This window comes from Microtus pennsylvanicus, chromosome 11, assembly GCF_037038515.1.
Source record: "Microtus pennsylvanicus isolate mMicPen1 chromosome 11, mMicPen1.hap1, whole genome shotgun sequence".
Taxonomy (NCBI): Eukaryota; Metazoa; Chordata; class Mammalia; order Rodentia; family Cricetidae; genus Microtus; species Microtus pennsylvanicus.
In genome coordinates, this window is record NC_134589.1 from 85,704,716 (window position 1) to 85,725,322 (window position 20,607).

Here is a 20,607-nt window from a genome sequence, read left to right on the forward strand (position 1 = left end):
ATGCTGGACTGTAGATTCTACTGCAATATAATTTCCAGCAAGGCAGATGCTTTGTCTGCTATTCTCTCCCTGAAGTACTCCAAGTGCCAAGAGCAGCCTCAGGCCCATAATTCTTCTCAAGAATATTCAAGTAAACCAAATAAATAATCATAATACCCATTGTGTCTAAATAGTTACCTTACATTTTCACTTCCAAATTCTGAAATTAGGGGAAAAGCAGACAACACTATTTTACTTCCCTCTTCCATGTTGTTAGCTTCTGTGATGGTTAATTTTGATTGTGAATTTGAGTTGCCTAGGAGACTGATAAGGTACTCCTCTGGGTGTGTCTATGACGCTGTTTTCAGAGAGAATTAACTAATGCTGGATGTAAGTGGAACTGTCCTACAGTTTGGGGACCAAGATAGGATAAGAGGGCAGGGAGAGGGACCCAGTCCAGCGTCAGGATTCCATTTCTCTGCTTCTTGTCTGCTGTTATGTGTTGTAAGCTGTTCCATCAGGCCTTCCCCTCCATGACAGACTGGGTCTTCTGAAACTGAGAGCCAGAGCAAGTCATCCCATACCGTGTTTCATGTGTGTGAGTGCGTGTGTGCATGCATTCAGAGGAATGCAAACAAAACTAGCACATCTTCTGGTGAAAGGTTTCGGGAAAACATCTCTAAGGATTATCATAGTGGATTTGTCCTTACTGGCCTCCATTATCAAGCTTCAGGATGTCTCAGACACAGAGCTGCAGTGCCTTGCTAAATGACTGCACTACTATGCGTTTGTTTTCATTATATGAATGCGCCTCTTAGTCCCCGCTTGTAACATGGAGGGCCTGCTTGTTGGGGTTTATGTCCTGCCCAGTTCCCCACAGCTGGCAAGCCCCAAAGAAAATCACACAGAAATCTCCATAAGATTATAAACTGACTGGCCTGTTAGCGCAGGCTTCTTATTAGCTCTTGCAATGTATATTAACCCATTATTCTTATCTATGTTAGCTGTGTTAGGCTCTGTACCTTTCTCAGTTGAGCAGATTACATCTTGTTTCTTCCATGGTCTGGGCAGGACTGGAGGAATGGGCTTCCTCCTTCCTAGAATTCTCCTGTTCTCATCACCCCACCTCTACTTCCTGTCTATTTGACCTGCCTATACTTCCTGACTGGCCAATCAGTGTTTATTTAAAATATGATTGACAGAATACAGACAATTCTCCCGCAGCACCTGCTCTTTCCCTCATGCAGTGTCATGGCCCCAGCACTATGCGTCTAGAAGAGTGTTTGAGAATGGACTTTCAGGGAAAGCCTCACCTATTTGTTGAGGACTTTATCTTGTTCTCTAGAGCCCTAACCTAGAAGTATGACAATTCAGTTAGGCCATAAACGGCAGAGTATTATTAGAGGGTTATTATGCATCTCTTCATCCTCAGTTTACAAAATAAGAGCTGAAAAATATGGAATGTCAGAGCTGCAATGGATGCCAAAAGCCACTGGATCCCAGAGCTATAAACTCAAATATCTTTCAAGTCCTGTAAGAGAAAGGAAATAAAATGTCACATTAGGCTACTAGTGACTGGAAGATACAGAAGCGAATGCAAGCAGCCAGCCATCCCCCTACTGAGTTAAGGTTGGGGGGATTCTAAACCAATGCTTGCTGAGCAACCGACCTCTGCAGGCCAGCACAGTCTGCTATTCTTCAGATACTTGATTCCTGCTATTTCCATGTATTTTCTTTATTCCTGTGCAGTGCACTATCTTGCATAGGAGGAAACTGAGACCCGTGATGAACTTGAACTGTCAAGTTGATGGTTGATGCAGCTCATGGGACTTCTGGGGACTCAAGCTGGTGATATAGGTGGGAGGTGCTACAGCAGCTGGAAAGGCTGTTGGTTTGCTGGGAATGAAGTTACTGCCCCTTCCCACTCACCTGCATGCTTGTTCCCATGCATTTTGCCTTAGAAATTTATGTTTCCTTCACAGCAAGTTGGAAACCAGTTATTTTGCCTGTGCTGCCCATAGAAACTGAGGCTCAGCTCAGCAAAGATGCCAGAGAGCTGAGGGCCTAATTAAGTCCCAACAGGAAGCTCATGGCAGGTTTGGTGACATTGTCTGATACACTTGTTTGTCATAGATGCCAGCCTTTGCCACCAAGAACAGCCCAACTGTGGCCTCTACTGCCGTTGGGCATGTGTCTTATGAGTCATTTTCCTGTTGCTGCGATAAAACGCCATGGCCAAAAGCAATTGACAGAAGGGTTTATTTTGCTTGTAGGATTCCAGAGGCAAAAGAGTCCATCATGGTGGGGGGGCATGCTAACAGTTAGCAGACAGGGGAGGAGGAACAGGAAGCTGAGAGCTCACATCTTCAACTGTAAATAGGAAGCAGAGAGAACAAACTGGAAGGGGAGCAAGGCTAGAAACTCTCAAAGCCCACCCCTCAGTGACATCCTCCAGAAAGCCCATACCACCTTCCCAAACAGCCCCACCAATTGGGGACAAACTGGTCACCGCTGAGCCTATGGGGGTCGTTCTCATCCACACCACCACAGAGTATCACCAAACCTGTCCTTGAGAGCATGCATGGAGGTGAGGTGACTGTGAACGGAACTATCTCTGTCGCCTGGTTGTGACATATGGTTGTGGTGGTTTTGTTTTTGATTTCATTTATCAACAGCTGACACCCAGGCCTCCCTCCAAATGCAGCACCCCAAGTTCCGCTCAGAGCTGTGTGTGTTCCCTATCAAATGCCCATCTGTGGAGAGCCCAAGCTCTTGGGCTCATTCCCTGTTTCTGATGCCTGTAGTGAGAATTCAGATCTGGGAATCTAGAAATAGTCTCAGAAGTGTGTAGGCAAGCCAGTCAACACGCCTACATGCCTTACCATTTCTAGTGACTTGCCTCTAAGCGTGGGTATCTCAGACACCCCAGACTGTTGTTGGCATCCAGGTGAAGTGCTGCGCTCCTCAGCTGAGGGGTAGCTTTTCCTTAGAAGTCCTTCTGGACCTCAGCCTTGTAAAGCTCCTGAGTTGATTTGTATGCAGCATGCAAACAGGAATATGGATCTCAGTTTTCTAGGCAATAGGCTAAGTAATATTCTCCTCCAGTTTATATCCTGTGTGCATGTGAGTCAGTGGGCCTGTATGAATGCAGATGTGGGCACTATAATTTGAATATAGATGGTTTTCCCTAAATAGTGCTGTTAGTATTTACTGTGAACCTTTAAAAGGCCCCACCTTGGGGAAGTTCTTAAGTATGATGTGACAGTCTGCATTGACACCCTCCCATCACTGCCATTTAGTGACTTTACCTGAGGCTCAACCAAGGCAACTTCCTGACCTTAATAGGCAAAATAAACCCTTTTCTCTTATAGGGAAATTGCACATATATTTAGTTGCATTAACATGATGCTGACTAGTACTGTGGGTGTTGGCATTAGAAAGATAGTGGGAGCAACAGAGAATCTGGCCCCAAGGGCTTCTCACTACAGATGCTTCCATCTCTGTCTTAGTGACTTGTCTATCGCTGTGAAGAGACACCATGACCAAGGTAACTTACATAGAAAATGTTCATTGGGGATCACAGTTTCAGAAGGTTACAGTTTCAGAGTGACCTTCATGACCACCATGGTGGAAACATGGCAGCAGGCAGGCATGATGCTGAAGCAGTAGCTAAGATCTTACATCCTGACCTTCAAGTTGGAGGCAGAGAAAAAGAGCTAACGGGGAATACTGTTGACTTCTGAAACTTCAAATCTTGCCTCAGTGGCACACCTCTTCCAAGGTCACACCTCCTAATCCTGCCCAAACAGTTCCACCAACTGAGGACTTAGTATTCAGACATATGAGCCTATGGGGACCATTCTTATTCAAACCACCACGCTCTCCAAAAACACGTGCTCAGAGTAAGCGTTGGAGAAGCTGTGTTAGAACAGGATTTAAAGAGATAAGAGTATGGCTACAGGGGCTAACCTGCTCCTCTCATACATGCAGCAGGCACACGTTCTAAGAGGAACTTCTGCAGTGTCGGGTGTTGTATTGTCTCAATCAATCTTCACTACATGGCCAACGAGGCAAGCACCACATCACCGCCATGCTAGACATAAGTTTAGCTCCCTTCCTCCATGAAGTTTCTCAGATTTCTCACATCTTTCCTCCAGCCCATCCTTTCCCAATGGGTGATCCCCCCTTCTCAGAATAACTGCTGTGGCCTACGCTAACACCTGTAGAGTTTGGTTGGGACAAGCACACTTTCCCGTCCAGTTTTCCAGCTGTTGCTTCTGCCCGGCAGTAACAGAGTGGAGTTGTTTCAGCTGAGCCCATCTGGTCTGCAAATCCTAAAATATTTACTCTCTGGTCCCGTTGCAGAAATGTTTGCTGACCTCTAGTTTAGTTTTTACACCGGATCATAAGCTTTGGCAAACTGCAGTGTTTGTCTGTTGTCTTTCAATACCACTGTTTATCTTGGTTTCTGAGATGTGTAAGGGAAGAGTTTCATTCTATCTTCCCTTTAACCCACGGTCTCAGAACCTGCTGGATGCTCCTAGAGCAAGCTATGCTGACTTCTCTCACTGGTACCATACCCAATAGCTTCCGAATAGTATGCGATGATGGGTCAGTGCGTGTTTTACTGGGAGAGAAACCTTCGCTGAGTACCTTCAACCTGTGAAGTCAGAGCAGAGCCTGGTACTTCCTCCCCAGAGAAATCCTTTCCCTCGATCCAGAAAGCCAGCCAGCTTGTCCTTGGTTAGCAGACAGCCCTGAGCTGATTCATTACCCTCGGATCCTGCTGTAGCTTGGGGTCTAGGGACAATGTCTGAGTTACCACCCAAGTGAAATCGATACCATTGATGACATCGGCTTCTCTTGCCACCCACTAAGGTTCTTCTGCCAATCTTGTTTCTAACAGACTACAATTAGTCCTCTGGAGAATGCCATTGAAACCATGTCCACAGCCAACGAGAAGATCCTGATGATGATAAACCAATACCAGAGTGATGAGAGCCTTCCCATCAACCCACTCTCTATGCTCCTCAATGGAATCGTGGACCCCGCAGTCATGGGAGGCTTTGCCAAGTATGAGAAGGTGAAGGACCTTGGAGCTTATCCCCCTTTCTCTGTCCTTGCTTGATCTCACTTGGACACTCAGCGTGGTTGGACATCAGGTTCCAACCTGATCTCCTGTCTCTTTCCCATCCTGATCCCACACCTAGACACAGACAAAGAAATTTCCTGGGGTTTCTAGTCCCCTGGCATCTCTGTTGAGGAAAGACTCAGAGGTAACCACAAACCACCAGCCATTCCTTTTGGTAAACCTACCTCTTCCATAAAAGATTTTAAACAACATAGATACAGGGAAAGAAAGAATCTTAACATGCAGAAATCTGGGAGCCCAACTCCATTGGCAGAGGCACAACCTAGGCCTGTAAGTCACAGGAAGCCCCTCACATTTGAGCACAAAGAAAATGCCATCAGTTGAGTCCTAGTTGCCCCTATTGGATATGCCAGTTACCAATAGGGAGACATGGCTTTCCCTAGCATGATGTAGAACAGAAAGTCCTGAGGAGGCTTCCAGTTCACTTGAATGAGGAGTGAGCTCCTTCCTACACAACCTCACTGTGCATTCCCTGTCCTCGACCATTCATTCACTGGTGCAAAGACAAAAATGCAACATGTGAACCAGCCAGCCAGTCCTTTCGGCTGCCATGACACCTCTGTGGTCACAGTTGCTCAGCCTTCAGGGGTGCTGCAATATGTCTGCATGGAGTGTGCATACAATGGGGACAGGAACTCTGAAATGAGGGGAGGCGAGGCATGGAGGAGCCATGAGGGAGACTGGGAGACAGGCTTGGACACGCACCAGGGAAATTCCTTACTCAGCTTTCTTCCACCGGCAATGATCTCCCGGAACCTCAGGATCCCTTGAAGGCTCCCTAACATGGGAATCTCTACCCTGAACCAGATCCAACTCAACCCCTCAGAGTTTTGGTTCAGTGGAACCCAGTTGGTACTGGAGAATGTGTCAAGTTCCCAGGTCAAAACAGGTTCCAGGGGAGCTGCTGCTGGTGGTCCTGGCACCCCGCATTGGAACTACTTTACTGGAGTTTGCACCCTGCTTCCAGTGGGTGCTGATCAGAGTGAGCCTCCAGTAAAGAAAAAGAAAGCATCATCAGCTATGGAAAGTTCTACACCAATGCCTGGGATCTTGAAACTTTCACATCAAGTTTTGTCTCAATACCAGAGAGATGGATCATGTATTTTACCTGAGAAACAGGAAATTGTAAGTCCCTACCTGTCCCCCACAGGCCTTCTTCACTGAAGAGTACAGCAGAGATCACCCAGAGGACCAGGACAAGCTGAACCGCCTCAAGGACCTGATCGCATGGCAGGTAAAGCCTGGGCACGAGAGCATCCACCCAGGCTCTCTCCTTAGCCCGGTTCTCTGGCCCTTGGCTAACCTGGGCTGGCCTGACTCCACATGACCAAAGGGCTCCCCTTCTACTGCTGGATTACACCTAAGCAGGCTCGCCGGGACACAGATTTGGAACACCTTACTTACCTTTGGGTATTGCACAGTGCCAGGCATCAATGGATGCTGTGCCAGAGATTGCTTTCTTTGATGTTAAATCATGAGATAGCTTTTCACAGCGGGGCTCAAATGAACTCCCCCCCCCCCCGAAACACACACACTTCCACCACCAACCCCAGATCATGCCAATCAGACAATAGAAGGCTTGCCCATCCCCCACCACTACCTTCCTTGTGAGGCTGACCCAGTTTGTCGCAGATAGCGCACAGATGGATATCAGGTTCTGCAAATAATTGAGGTCTTTGTTGGGCTGGCTCACGGTCAAAGGGTGCACATCTGCCTCGCTCGGCCAGATTTCAGCCTGAGGACTTGTTATTTGTCCACCTCTATATCCTTTGTCCTGTTGCATTCTTCTCCTTGCCCACTCCCCCCACCCCCTTTCTGGGCATCTGTCTGCAGCTCTTGGAAGCTCTCCGCTTCTCCCCTGTCTGTCATTTGCCTCTCTCTGCCTCCTATATCCTCGCATCTTCCTCCTCTCTCTTTTTCTTTGTTCTCCCTTTCTCTCTCTTTTTTTTTCTCTCCTTTTTCCAAAGAAGGAAGAACCAGACCCGTCCTGCTCTAGCCCTCTGACCGCCTCCTCAGACACCTGCCTGCCTGAGCTCTGGGCAGATGGTGCATGGATGGACATAGGAGGGGTAAGGTGGGTGAGGAGTGAGGAGAGCCTGGGGCCAGGAGAAGCTGCCTACAGGCTGCCCATCCCCTCCTCCTCTTCTCCTTGCCAGTCACCATGCAAAGAGGGAGTTTGGTTACTCCAGGGAAATCAGGGACTGAGAAGCACTGGGTGTAGACTCTTCTTAAAATATGTATTCCTAATTCAGGTCCTTCTCTGCCTCCACCAATTTATGCAAAGTGGGACTTTAAAACTGAAACGCTGAGCGAGCACTGCAGACATACTTTCCCTGAATGCATTAGGTGTGTCTGGAATGTTCTCTCCTCTTCCCACTCTGTGCCACCCGTAAAAGCTAAATATCCCTCAGGTCTTTCCATCTGCCTGGGACTATCTGTATCCTTTAATATTCAGATAATGGCGACGCCCTCGCCACCCCGATCTGAGAAGCAGGAAGGCCAGCTGAGTGGGGCCTTTTCCTGGATACCTCTGGGGCATCCAGGGAGGACTACCAGGTCACACAAACTGACTTGGTGGTTGGTGGCTTACTTTGTGCCCTTGCCAGGACTCCGCCAGACGCCTCTTCTCATCTGGTTACATCTCTCTATGCTGCATCCACTGTCTGCAGAGGATGGATCTAAGCCTTGCAGAGCAGTGGCTAAGCCTTCTAAGAACATTCCACCCCAGCCTTGGAGCTATTTAGAAAGGGTTCCAAAAAGATGAAAGCAGCGTTAGATGCCACAGCCTCTAAGATTATGAGGGACATTCAGGCAGCACCCCCTAGCGTCCACCTTTCCCATAGCATGCCCGTGGCTCCCAAGTCCACAGGTTACAGAGGCCCTTTAATACCGGGAAGTGTGCTAGGCTATATCCCTCCTGCTCTGCCCAGCTTTCCTAACTATGGCATGTGCATTTAAACAATGCAGTCCTGCGGGGCAGGCACACTGCTACTCCCGTTAGTACACTCAGCAAATCTGCTAGCATCTTACCATCCATTCTCAAAGTCCTTGTTTACTGGATCCCCACCGTGTACCAGGCGCAGTGCCAGGTAACACAGCAATAGCGAGGGGCGAACTTGAGCCTGTCCATTGGAGCTTAACTCCAGCAACGACATGGTTTTGCAAACCACACACACTTTGGGGTTTTTCCTCAGAACTCGAGGACCTTCGATGTTAAAGGGAAGGGGCCTTAGCTTTACCAAACCAGAGAAAGCTGGCATTTCCAGTGAGCAGCTCGTGTCAGAATTTGTAAATTTCAAGATTGGAATCGTTCAAGATGCTTTGTTCTTTGTAAGGAAGATTTTATCATGTGGGGCAATATCTAAGGTATATTATTCTCTGACGCTTTTTGCTGTGAAGCATTACATGCAGGAAAGTGCATATAAAAATATATGGTGCTTCGGTTTATCACCCAGCATCCACAGACATAACCTCTCACCTAGATGCAATGGGCTTCTTCTGGAACCCCTAAGCCCGTCTTAGGTAGTCCTGTAGTCAACACCACTCCCCCCTAGACTGACTACTTTCCTGCTTATATTAAAAATAGAGCTCTGTTCTCTAAGCACATCTTCCTAGGCCTCACAGTTTGCCCTGGATTCCTGCTGACCTACATATAACTGGAACCACCATATGTCAGTCAGGCTGGTAAAATTTGTCCCTTTTGTGGCAGCTCACTATTCTTTATTCACGCGGTCTAGGAGTCTATACAGAGAGATCACGTAATGATACAAATGCATTCATTTTTCTGCTGGCATAGAATGAGGTTGGTTTCAACTTGAGGCTTTTGGCTGTCTCTCTATTGGGTGTGTTTAGACCTGGAAATGCTTGCTCTTAACACAGGAGAAAATAGAGCTTTAGAATATACCACTTCATTTCTACCAGCAAAGGTTAATTCAGCAACATCATAGAAATAGAATATGCAGTACATGCTATTATGTATTTAGCCTCTTTTGCAAAGCATGGTGTCCTTAACATTCACCAGTTGCTACATATATCAGAGGTTTGACTTTTTGCCCCATGTGTAAGTATGTATCATACAAACATTATATTCATTTATTGATCCATCTTCCTATTGGTAGATGTGTATACCCTCCACTCTCTCAAGGTACATGTCATAGTTCATTCAAGCTCAACCCTCCTGGGTATAAGAAACAGTTTCCTAATGTGTCCACACCAGCTTCCCTGTCTGCCAGCAGACGTGAGAGTCTGAATCTCTCTCTTTCTCGCTTATAATACTCACATAAAAGTTACCTTGTAAAAAAATGCAACTATATTATGTTATCCTTTCTGGTCACAGTGGAATAAAATTCAAAATCTATAACAAGAATAAACTTCAAAATTATATACATAGATGGAGACCAAATAATACACTTTTAGATGAACATTGTATCACTGTGGATGTAAGAAAGGAAATTATAAAAATCCTCTGAAATGAATGAAAACAGAAACACAATATACCAAAACCCGTGGGATTTAGCAAAAAGTCTGTTGTGAAGGAATGGCGTGTCCAGATGGGAAAGTGTAGATTCCAAAGCTCTCGGTGGAGTGTTCTGTGAATGTCAAGGCTGGCTGATCTGTAGTCTAATCCCAGATTTCTTTGCTGGCTTCTTTCAGTCTGGTTGGTCTGTTCATTGGAGAGCACTGAGTCTCTGAGCATCCTCTTTGCTACCTCCTCCCTCTTAACGCCTTGAGATTGATGCTAAGTGGACCAATTTTCTGTCTTGTCAGAGTGTAACACTAAAGCTATAAATTCATTCCATTTTAAATCTTACTCTATTATCTTTATGGAAGATCCCTTTGGTAATATTTTTTAAGTAACACCTTAAGCTCTCTATAATCTTTCTTCCACGTTCATTCATCTGTCTTTTTCGTTCCTACTTGTTTTTTATCCTGCCTGTTAGTTTGGGACCTGTCTCCTGTGGGTGAATTTCCTCCAAGGTCTGCTGACCCCAGCAGATACCTCCTAATTCATAGTGAAGTTATGGAAATTATGGAAATCAGTGATCATGGGAGAAGGCTCTGTCAGCAAGGTGACATCACAGCTCGGTAACCGACCCACACGCCTGAACCTACACACCTGTCTGGGACCATTTATAATCTCCAGAAGTAGATCCTTCAAACCGTTTCACGGGAAGATGATCATAGCTGCTACACGGGGCAATCTGGGGACGGCGCAGTGGCCATCTACTTGTTTCTAGTCTGGCAGTGGCGGCTTCCCCTCCTATCCTTGGGTCTGGTACGCTGCCGGAGTCCCAGGTTTCATGATCTGATTGTTTTAGAGGACAAGTTCCTGCTTCCTGAGAGAATGAGAACACATTATACATAGCTGCCAAGTGAAGCTGGGGGCACCTGGGAGAGGAGCTGGCCCCATGCAGAATTCAGTGCCTCCCTCAGCTTTCCTACGGCATCCTTGCCTCTGCCCCCGAAGGCCTCCTTGATCCCTAGAAGCAGGTGGCTGCCACTCATCACTGACTCTGCTCTTGGAGGTCAGTTACAGCCTCCAGCCACCTTCCTCCTGCGCACACACTGGAGCACAGGTCTAGCCGACTGCACATCTCACTGCAGAGTGCATTCTCCCTCCACCTTCTCTTCTCTCTTGAGAAGGAGCCAGAAAGCCTTTACTTCACCAGGGTGGGGGTGTTTATTGTTCTCCTAGAGAGACACCATCCTCCATCCTGGTGGTCTAGGTTATTCTACATCTACGTCATACAGCTCACTTTTTCACATTTGCCTTCTATCAGGTAGTTCCACAGCTGTTCTTCCCCTCCTGGGTCTCTAGGTTCAGTGTGCTGATCTCCTACACAGATAAGACAGCCTGCATTTCCCCTACCCATTTTCCTTCCTCCCTTATCTTCCCAAGATTTGGCAACACTTCTAGAAACACTAGTAATAAGAGAGCTGTCTGATACCAGCATGCTTGTAGTTTTGTTCAGCGGCCGTGAGAAGTACAGTTGTGTCCCAGGATGTGAGATGGACTGGAGCCCCCCTCCCCTTCTCTGCTCCTCCTTGTTGCCAGGCATTCTTACCATGGTTTCACCTATGTACTGCCAATACTTCTTAAGCAAGATTGTAAGCCCAAGTTCTGGAGGTTCCTCCTTTCTGTTTTCTGAACTCTGACCTTTTGTAGATTTTTCAAAGGACTCAGATTTTCCCATGCCTGTGGTTTCTAATGCCTGGGACAACTACAGTTCCAAGGAAGCCGGAGCTGCTGGGTCATTGTCCCCTTGCATGACAAATTTCAAGGCTGCAGTTGTCCCAGGAACCATGCGTGTCTCTGAGCATCTGAAACCCTCCAGGAAGAGTTAGCAGGCCAAAGGAACCTTTTGAGCTAGTGCCCAAGCTGAGGCCCATGGCGTACCATCTCTCTACAGATCCCCTTCCTGGGAGCTGGGATTAAGATCCATGAGAAAAGGGTGTCGGACAACCTGCGGCCCTTCCATGACCGGATGGAGGAGTGTTTCAAGAACTTGAAAATGAAGGTGGAAAAGGAGTACGGGGTCCGAGAAATGGTATGAGTGATCCATCCCTGGGACTGGGAAGGGGGAGGACCTTGGAAGGGGCTGACGTCGGGAACCTTTCTGTTCCCTCAAAAATCATTCCTAGAGAGAAGCCAGTTATACATCAGATCTACGAAACTGCGCTATATAAGTATAAAAGTTGCATCAGTGAAGCACCTAGCATGTACTTGGCCCTCTCTAAATACAGTTGATGTATATTAACTGAGAGAAACAGGTAGGTAGGTAGGAATGTTTTTCAGTTCTTATATATCATTTGAGATTCAGGGGCATCAAATAACTTGCAAACACTGTATTGCAAGTTACCTTAAGGTCAGAGTATCTACCCAGCTGTGCTGTCTCCAAAGCCACTGTACTCCACAGCCAGAAAAGAGCACTGGCCAACACTCTCAGAGGCAATGTCTTGCCTTTCACATAAAGCAGAATTATCAAATATCAGAGCTATGTAGTACCTTGGCGACTGTCTGCCCCCAATCCTCTTGATCTACCGACATCCAGAGAGAAGCTGGTATTCCAGAGAGGGCTAGAGCTAGACCTAGGTCCCTCTTCCTCCACACAGAAACAAGTTGACTTTCTCCATGCTCTCTTCCTGAAATGCAATTCTGATGCTAAACACTTGGACTTAGGCCTCCCAGACTGAGAGACTGGTCCTTCATCCCACTTTAGATAATGGCCACAAACCCAGGCCCCAGGAGTGAGGCCCCACACTTCCACACACAATAATTACAAATATGGGGGCTCTCACCCTCCCTACAGACCTGGTAACATACTAGAACCCATGGCTCCAAGGCCTCTACTGTTTATCAACTTTGGAATGATTTTTGAAGCAATGTGCAGTCCGTAGAAACTGTTCTCCAGATCTCAATCTTTCTGGGGCTAGACCTGTGTGATCAAGAACTTATGGAAGAGTCTAGACGAGGGCCCCTACACACGCCTCTTGGGTAGCCATGGGTGACGTCAACTGCGGTGTGACACCAAGAGGGCTGCTGTGTATGGTGTCCCCAGCTAAAATGTTGGACAGTCTGGATAGATTCAATGTATTTTCAACCTAACAATAGGCTTACTGGGATGCGATCTCATCCACCGAGGAGTTTCTGTACCGCTGCTTTCACGTTATGATACCTTTAAGAGGAGCCAGGTGAAAAACACACAGGGTGAGAATAAAAGGGTCCCAGATAGGAAACTTCCGTGTTGTCAGGACACCCGCTGGCACCCTGGTATGTGATTACCTACCATGGATCTCCCTGGAGCTGGAGTGTGGAGTGTTTCTCAGGGCTTTCACTATATAGCCAAGATTGAGTGAATCATTGGTCATGGGCTGGAGATGCATCTCTGTCCCCTGCCTCCTCCCTGGAGGGTGAGTTGATAATATGTGGCTCAGAGTCTCAGCCCTGTAATGACAGGGTTGGTCTCTCTGGCACAGGCAGGCTCCGTCTCGAGCCATCTCATTAGCATAAAGAAGGATGGTCCATGGGGTCACTGAAGAGTACAGATGCTGTCTCAACGGGGAAACTTGGACTAGCAATTGTTCCCCTGGCATAGATGCTGCTAATGTTTATCCTGCAGCCCCCGCGGCCCTGCTGGCTGAAAGTTTTGCACTGATGCCTTGAGCCCACAATTCCACCCCACCCAGATGGGGAGGAGGGCTCAGATAACAAACCTCTGCTCTGCCGGCTGCTCACCACCGGTTCTCATACCTACAGCCGGACTTCGATGACAGGAGATTGGGCCGCCCCAGGTCCATGCTGCGTTCCTACCGGCAGATGTCCATCATCTCTCTGGCCTCCATGAACTCTGACTGCAGCACTCCCAGCAAGGTCACCTCAGAGAGGTCAGCCTCTTCCTGGAGCTTCTGGCCTAGGCCACCGCCCCCTTCACTTCCAAGTCTTTCTCCAGCTGGGTCCTCAGGAAAGCCTTGGCATCATTCAGTGGGTTGTCTTACCTGGCGCCAATTTTTAAAGCACCCTGGGCAGCTGAGAGAGGCTGTTTTCTCTCCTGAGAACCCAGAATACACTGCAGGTGTGTGCAAACGTGTGTGTACATACACACACACATGCGTACACATCACTGTCTCTACTGGGCTCCTTGCTCAGTGATGTCTATTGGCAGCCAGCATCCCTCACCCAGCCTGCATTGTAAATGTTCTTTCCTCTAACAGAGGTCTCATCCTTCCCATTTTACTCCACAGTAGCATGTCCCCTCCCACATCTCCTGCCTCTTCCCCATTTTGTCCCGGAACCCTGTGGTTCCAACTTCACTGTATGCATGATAGGCACCATGTGCCCAGTGTTCAGGTTGTTGCAGTCCCACACTTACTGAGCAAGTGGTGGCTCAGAGAAGTCAAGGGATTTATACAGACTCATTCAGCTAAAAAGCAGCAGTGCTTGAATTTGAACCCAGATCCCCATTTTAACCAGTTTCATTTCCTTGCCATCCCTCTTGCTTTTAGTGGCTTACCACATTCAATTATCCTAACCTTTTAAAAATGTTTGTGGATGAGTGACTTCTGCAATTTGCTATCAAGATAACTGGCCAGCCCTACAGTGACTGCTTGCTCAGTCAGCATGAAGGTCCTCTTAGGTCCCCCGTGTTCCTACCGGGCCATCCCACTAAAGCTCTAACAAGTTTCCACTGCCCCTCCCTCTGCCCTTCAGCTTTGACCTAGAGCCGGTAGCACCCAAGACTCCCAAAGTGGAGGAGGAGCCCATCTCCCCGGGGAGCACTCTGCCGGAGGTCAAGCTGCGGCGGTCCAAGAAGAGGACCAAGAGGAGCAGTGTGGTGTTTGCAGACGAGAAGACGACAACCGAATCAGAGCTGAAGCGGGTGAGTGGAGGTGCTAGGTTCTCCTCGGTTCTTCTCAGAACCTGGGATGATTAAATGCAGCCTGACTCCCTCATTGCATTGGGTCTTAGAGGAGGGAAGCTGCCAAATAGGAGACAGAACCCAAGCCGTCAGACTCCAGAGCTTCAGTGTTCATTGCAGAGAGCAGTCACCGGGGCTCTCAACCCTCTGTCTCCTAGAGAGAACAACTCAACTGGGCATCTGAGTGCTGGGCTTTGTGGGGTGTGGTGAGCAGACTCTGATCATTTTGGGTCTTATAAATTAATAGCTTATATGTAAAGTTATCTAGAGAATAATTATATAATCAATATTTGCATGACTGAGGGCAGCCTGTGCTACATGGTGAGTTCCAGGACAACCTCATCTACAGAGTAAGCCCTTATCTCAAAAAGAAATTCAACAATAATTACTATAATAATGAAGAAAGATATGGTACTAGGCAGCCCTGAGTTTAATGTTAGCTTCCCCCAGGAAAGGTTTATTTAAAAAGTATGCTGGGGAACTGCCAGGGAGCGAGCATTAGCCCTCATGGCATAGCATGTGGGGGTTGGGGTGGTTCTGGGTGAAATGGCAGGGCTAGCCGATACCTTCTGGTAAAGAAAGAAACCCTCAAAAGCTTCCCAGTGGGCCTCTGAAGGAAGCGCATAGGCATGTCTTCTATGCTCCAGGATTTTACAGAACACCACTCCCCTGACCATCTAACCAAATAGACCCTTCCCAACACCCCTGGAGCAATATAACATGCAGCTCTAAAAGGCAGACTGACACAGAACAGTCTGCAGCAGAACACATGAGCTGTCTATGCTGCCAGGTCCATAGAAACCACTTTAAGCACTTTCCCCCGACCTTTGAGGACTAAGCCCTCCGAGGCTCTGAGCCCTTGCGATCTGTGATGTGTGGTATATCCATCCAGCTCTCCAGAAAGCACGAGTTCATGAGCGACACCAATCTCTCGGAGCATGCGGCTGTCCCCACGAGGGTGTCTGTCCTCTCTCAGATGAGTTTTGCCAGCCAGTCCATGCCCACCATCCCAGGTATGTATATTTGCCACTGTTAACCTGGGGGAAGAGGTGGTGTGGGTTGCCAAGCCAACAGGCAGAAGATGGATGAGAATGACTTCTACAGGGCAAGGAAGGTTGGGTATCCGGGGCCAGAAGCCCCTGGCTTCTGCATTCTCTCAGTATCTCCCATTGAGGAAGCCATGTGACCAAGCTCTACCGGAAGCAGAAGGGAAAGTCTGCTGTACCTCTGGGACCCCTCCCTTCCAAGAGTCCCTCAATTTGCAGGCAGCAGCTCCCCAGGTCCAGGAGCGTGCCTTTGGCATATCTCTGCTGCCCATGGCACCTCTGCTAACCAGGAAGACTATTTCTAGGTTTGTAAAGCTTGGCACAGCATCTAATGACTGTGGCATTCAGTGTATAGATGACGCCTGTGCCCATCTCTTACTGTCCAGGAATATGGGAGCCCCCACTCACTTTCCTATTCACAGAGCAAGCCCATATACAGCTGGGACCCAGCATCTATGCAGCAAGTTCTAGTGTCTGCTGCTCCACAGTGGCTGTTCTGAGGACTGGGCAGAACAGAACAAGGCAGAGCCAGTGCTGCCCCCTTGGGGCTGAACAGTGCATGACAGAAAAAAAACATCTGCTCCTACCAGAGTGCCTGCTTCTGTCAGACCCTGCCCTAACTCATTATCCCCTTCACACCACAGTACCCACCGGTGATGTAGAAAATGCCACCCTCCCCATTGCTGCATGTTCAAATCAATTCACTGAATGTCAGCATCCTGCACAGACTAACTGGTCAGTGGCAGTGGGAAGCTAAGTCCAGACTAGCCCAAGGGGCAAGGGGTCTCCCCTTCTCAGCCCTCTTCCATCTAGACGCTTCTGTACAAAGCTTTGCAAAGGGCCATGAGACAGGACCACCCAAAGGATGGCGTAAGATACTGTTCCTGTCCCTTGGGACCTACCTCTAGTGCCCACTTGCTCATTCTAGGGTCCTTACTGTCTCCTCAGCCCTCACACTCTCAGCGGCAGGCGTGCCTGGCTTGGAGGAAGCCAACACATCTCCCCGGCTGAGTCAGACCTTCCTGCACCTCTCGGATGGTGACAAGAAGACCCTGAAAAAGAAGAAAGTCAATCAGTTCTTCAAGACTATGGTGAGGCCTCCAGTGACTGGGAAGAGGGGGTAGTGCTGGGGAGACTCAGGGAGTCAACAACTGAAGGAAAAAAATGGGAGGGTCTAGTCAGGTAGCTATGCATACCTGTGGGTATGTACCTTGTACCTTCACTGCTCCCTGGGGAGTATGGCCAGAGATCCTAAGGCTTGGGCAACTGTCCAGCAATGCCCACCATGTGATGCTTCTTGGGGCTCCAAGTAGCTCCCTTGAGCAGGACTGACCCCAGTTCCGGAATAGAAGTCCTTCTGGGATCACCAGTAGGTAGCTAGTCCTGACTTAAACTCTCTGCTGGAGCTCCCCCATGAGCCCCAGCTGCTAGTCATCTATCTTTAGGAGCCAAAAGTACTTTTTTGGGGGCAAAGCATTTTCCTATTCTACTCACATTACAAAAGCCTTCAAATTAAAAGTTGGTTTTGAATCACTGACTCTTGAAGTCCCGTCTCCTGTTGTTACCCTGTCAGTTCTTGTCTGGGATCAAGAAGGGACAGACGTACTTCCGATCCTCTGGGCACTATGATTCAGAGTGGAGATACTATAAAAATCACAGGTTGCCTGAGAGCCTGCGTGAGTGAGTCAGGCCCCATGCTAAGCGCTTCCCCATCATTATCCTGTTTGATCCTCCCCTGTTCCAGAAGAGTTTTGCAAGGCTCGCAGAGAGTCAGCTAAGCGATGTGCAGAATTCACAGTTAGCAAGGGGTCTATGAAACTTCCCAAAGTCTGCTTCCTGTCCAATGTCAAGGTCATAGCCACTCCTAATCACTTGGGTTTAGGTATAAGACATGCCTGTGGGGACTGGGGTGCTCCAAGATGATGCATATAAAAATCTCATCTTGCTGTTGTGTTTGTGTGTCTTCCCACATAGCTGGCCAGCAAGTCAAGTGAAGAAAGCAAGCAGCTCCAGCTCCCAGACCTCCCGTCTACAGACCTATGAGAGATGCTGCTGAGCAGAGCAGCGTGGGAGCTCCATGGGAGAGGCATGCACATGACATTGGAATTACACAAGGGGGCAAACCTTTAAAAGAGACAGAGGATTCCAGTGGGCTCCAGAACCCAAGGGACAACAAGCCTTGTGTCTCCTGAGGCCACCACCGTGATGACGGGCGACTCAATGGACAAAGCCCCACTGTGGATTCAGGGAGCTCCATGAGCCAACAAGTGGTGTAGATGCTCTCCCCAGCATCCAGGGCGTACATGCCATAACTCAGGTTCACAGCTAGGACTTGTATTTGTTTCATTCCTAGGTCTCAGTACTTAAAAGAGCTGAAACGTCTTTAAATGTTCTACTTCCGGTTAACATTTTTTTTGTACTTTACATTTTTAATAAGCCATTTTCTAGTCAATTATCTCCAAAGTGTTGTTCTTTCTTACTGACATTAAACTTGGTCTCATGGCTCAAACAAACCTTGTTAACCATGTCTGTTCCTGTAGGACTGGGTAGAAAGTTTCCAGGGTGGTTCCCAGGGGACTACAGCAGTTTAGAAGGCTTATGTTGGCTCATCTCAATGCCATGTTTTCCCTCCTGGCTCAGGAGACCCCTAAGAATCTTCTCTTAGACTCTTGGTTTCTTTGGGGCCAAATCCTGGGGTATCAGGATGACAAGAAAACCCAGAACTTTCCTCTCTGCCTGACAGTGGAGACTTTCATACCACCCTCCTCTGTCTCTACACAGAGATGGCTAAACCACCTAGCCTGCTACTCTAATGAAGCCTCCAAGCAGTGACGGGAAGGAGAGATCTGAGGGCTGGTGGATTCATGGTCCAGCCTCCAAGTTAGATCATCAGGTCAGAATGGTGGCTTTCTTGGAGAGATGTCTACATGTGAACGCATGAGGAAGTCCATGGTCAGATTTCTCAGATGAGACCCAAGGAAGAAGAGCAAGGGAGATGAGAACCGTTCTAACCTCTACTGTCCCAGCGAACAGAACTGTGTAGAGGGGCCTGAGCATAAGGCTGTGCCCTTGTGGAAGTCAAGTGAATGGCAGCTGGGTCCAGAACTAGGCCTGGATGATCATGTCTTAGCGGCTAAGACCCTGGGGTCCAGTGAAGGATGAGATAGAATGATTTAGAAAAATTACTTCCTAAAGCTTAATTAGCTAGTCCTAAAAGGTGGGTATGATTAGTACCCAGATGGAGAAACTGAGGCACAGGCAGAAGTGACCTAAGCCTAAAAATGCCAACACTGAATCTAGAATCTGGATGGGAAGCTAAAATCGTCCCCATTACCTAATAATACTCCAGCACCTCTTAGCCCAGGACATCCTGAGTCCTGGTGACCTATGTATCTGCCATTCTCTCCTGGGTGCTGTCCATGCCCCATCTCCAAACCTCAGACCCACTGTCTGCTCTAGCTTCCTATTTCTGTTCTGCTATGGTGGCTGTGGGTGTTTGGGCTACATCCAACAGCTTGGGATTCCTGAAGTCAGCTGAGATTAAAACACCTCTGGACTCACCTTCCAAAATCCCTGTCAAAGCATGAGCAGAGGACCCGAGAGGAGGTGAAGGGTGGTACCCTATCCTCCTGGCTTGCTGCAGATGTCAGCATCATGCAGCCCTTGTCCTTTCTGCTACAATCTCTCTCCAAGTTCTACGTTTGAACCACGGGTTTGCTTTTTCCTTCCAGCATGAAGTAATGGAATCCTAGTGTTTAACCTTCGAATAGAAACTCTTCCAATGACAACTAGGGAGAGTATCTCAACAAGCAAATGAAAACAGTCCCCCATTCCCTGTGACTCCAGACAGACACAAGCCCGTCGTAGACCTGCAGACTTGATTGCTTCTCACCAGGGAGGCTTGTGCAATACAGACTCAGAAGCTGTTTTAATGGCTGTAACTCTGGAAGTTCTGTCTTCAATCGCTTCCCCTCTCCTTAACAGGCCATTGTAATAATAATAACATCCCTGTGTTCTGCCTTCATAAAATTACCAATATCGGTGAATTTCTTTACCGGGTTTGAAAGGGACCCACAAAACAGAGCAAAAAACGGAAACCAATGGATTCCTGTTCACACAGCACTCAGGGCTAAGTCACATCTGAGGACTGTCACTGGGCGGCACAGGGAGGGGGATAGGCTTGGCACTTTGCCAGAATTCCAGATACTATGGCTACACGCTAATAGGCACAACCATGCTAGTAGAGACAAGGACAACCAGTTATACCACAGCTGCCTTTGGCCAGGTACTCATTCTGTGTCTTTTTAAAACCCTAACCTCACATCCACCCTACAAGGTAGATACTAGGGTGCCACTCCAACGGGTGTGGAAACTCAGTGTCTTCGTTTCCTTAGCACCACTGTTCCTGAATGCCTGATTCTTGAAATTTTTATAAAGGAAATAAAGTGTCTTCCTTATAGTTCTAGGTTACAGTGAAGTCTGGCAAAAAAAAGTGCTGCTGTTGGCTTGGGAACCGGTGAGACACTCCCTGCTGCACCATGGTCTAGCAGGGTCTTACAAGGGTCAAAGAGTTGGTTTCCAACGTGTGAACTTTGGAGAACCACACTCAAACCACTTCAGAACTGGAGGGTTGTGCTGTGCCCTTGTCACCAAGCCAGAGGCCACCCCATTTCTGCTGATTCCCTTTTGCATTTGACCTCAGCCTGGTTCCAGATGCTAATATCACAGCCCATACTTGTAGGTTATCATCCCCAACAGTGCTACTAATGACACCCATGATAGATAAGGGGAGGGGAGTCACATTTGGTACAACTCATCATAGGCCACCAAGTGCTGCCTAACTGTAAGCCAGGTCTGTCCACAAGCAGCTAGTAATGCCCAGGAGGGGGTTCCCATGGGAAAGGGCTGGTGGGTGGTATGCTTGGGGGTGGAGCACAAACTTGACCCAAATAGCAGAAGCAACTTAAAGGAGAAAGGCTTATTTTTGGCTCAGGGCTTCAGGGGATTTAGGCTT

The 20,607-nt window shown here is 48.1% G+C and overlaps 1 protein-coding gene across 1 annotated transcript in view; it reads left to right on the forward strand.

Moving 5' to 3' along the window:
* Dock2 (dedicator of cytokinesis 2) overlaps window positions 1-18,106 on the forward strand; it is a 400,319-nt gene extending 382,213 nt beyond the window's left edge. Inside the window, exons 45-52 of the mRNA XM_075941339.1 lie at window positions 4,886-5,062; window positions 6,282-6,365; window positions 11,542-11,679; window positions 13,389-13,516; window positions 14,340-14,508; window positions 15,440-15,560; window positions 16,542-16,684; window positions 17,568-18,106. Coding sequence (XP_075797454.1) covers window positions 4,886-5,062; window positions 6,282-6,365; window positions 11,542-11,679; window positions 13,389-13,516; window positions 14,340-14,508; window positions 15,440-15,560; window positions 16,542-16,684; window positions 17,568-17,636 — 1,029 coding nt within the window. The 3' untranslated portion in view covers window positions 17,637-18,106. The remainder of the gene's footprint in view (window positions 1-4,885; window positions 5,063-6,281; window positions 6,366-11,541; window positions 11,680-13,388; window positions 13,517-14,339; window positions 14,509-15,439; window positions 15,561-16,541; window positions 16,685-17,567) is intronic.
* The last annotated feature ends 2,501 nt before the right edge of the window (window positions 18,107-20,607 follow it).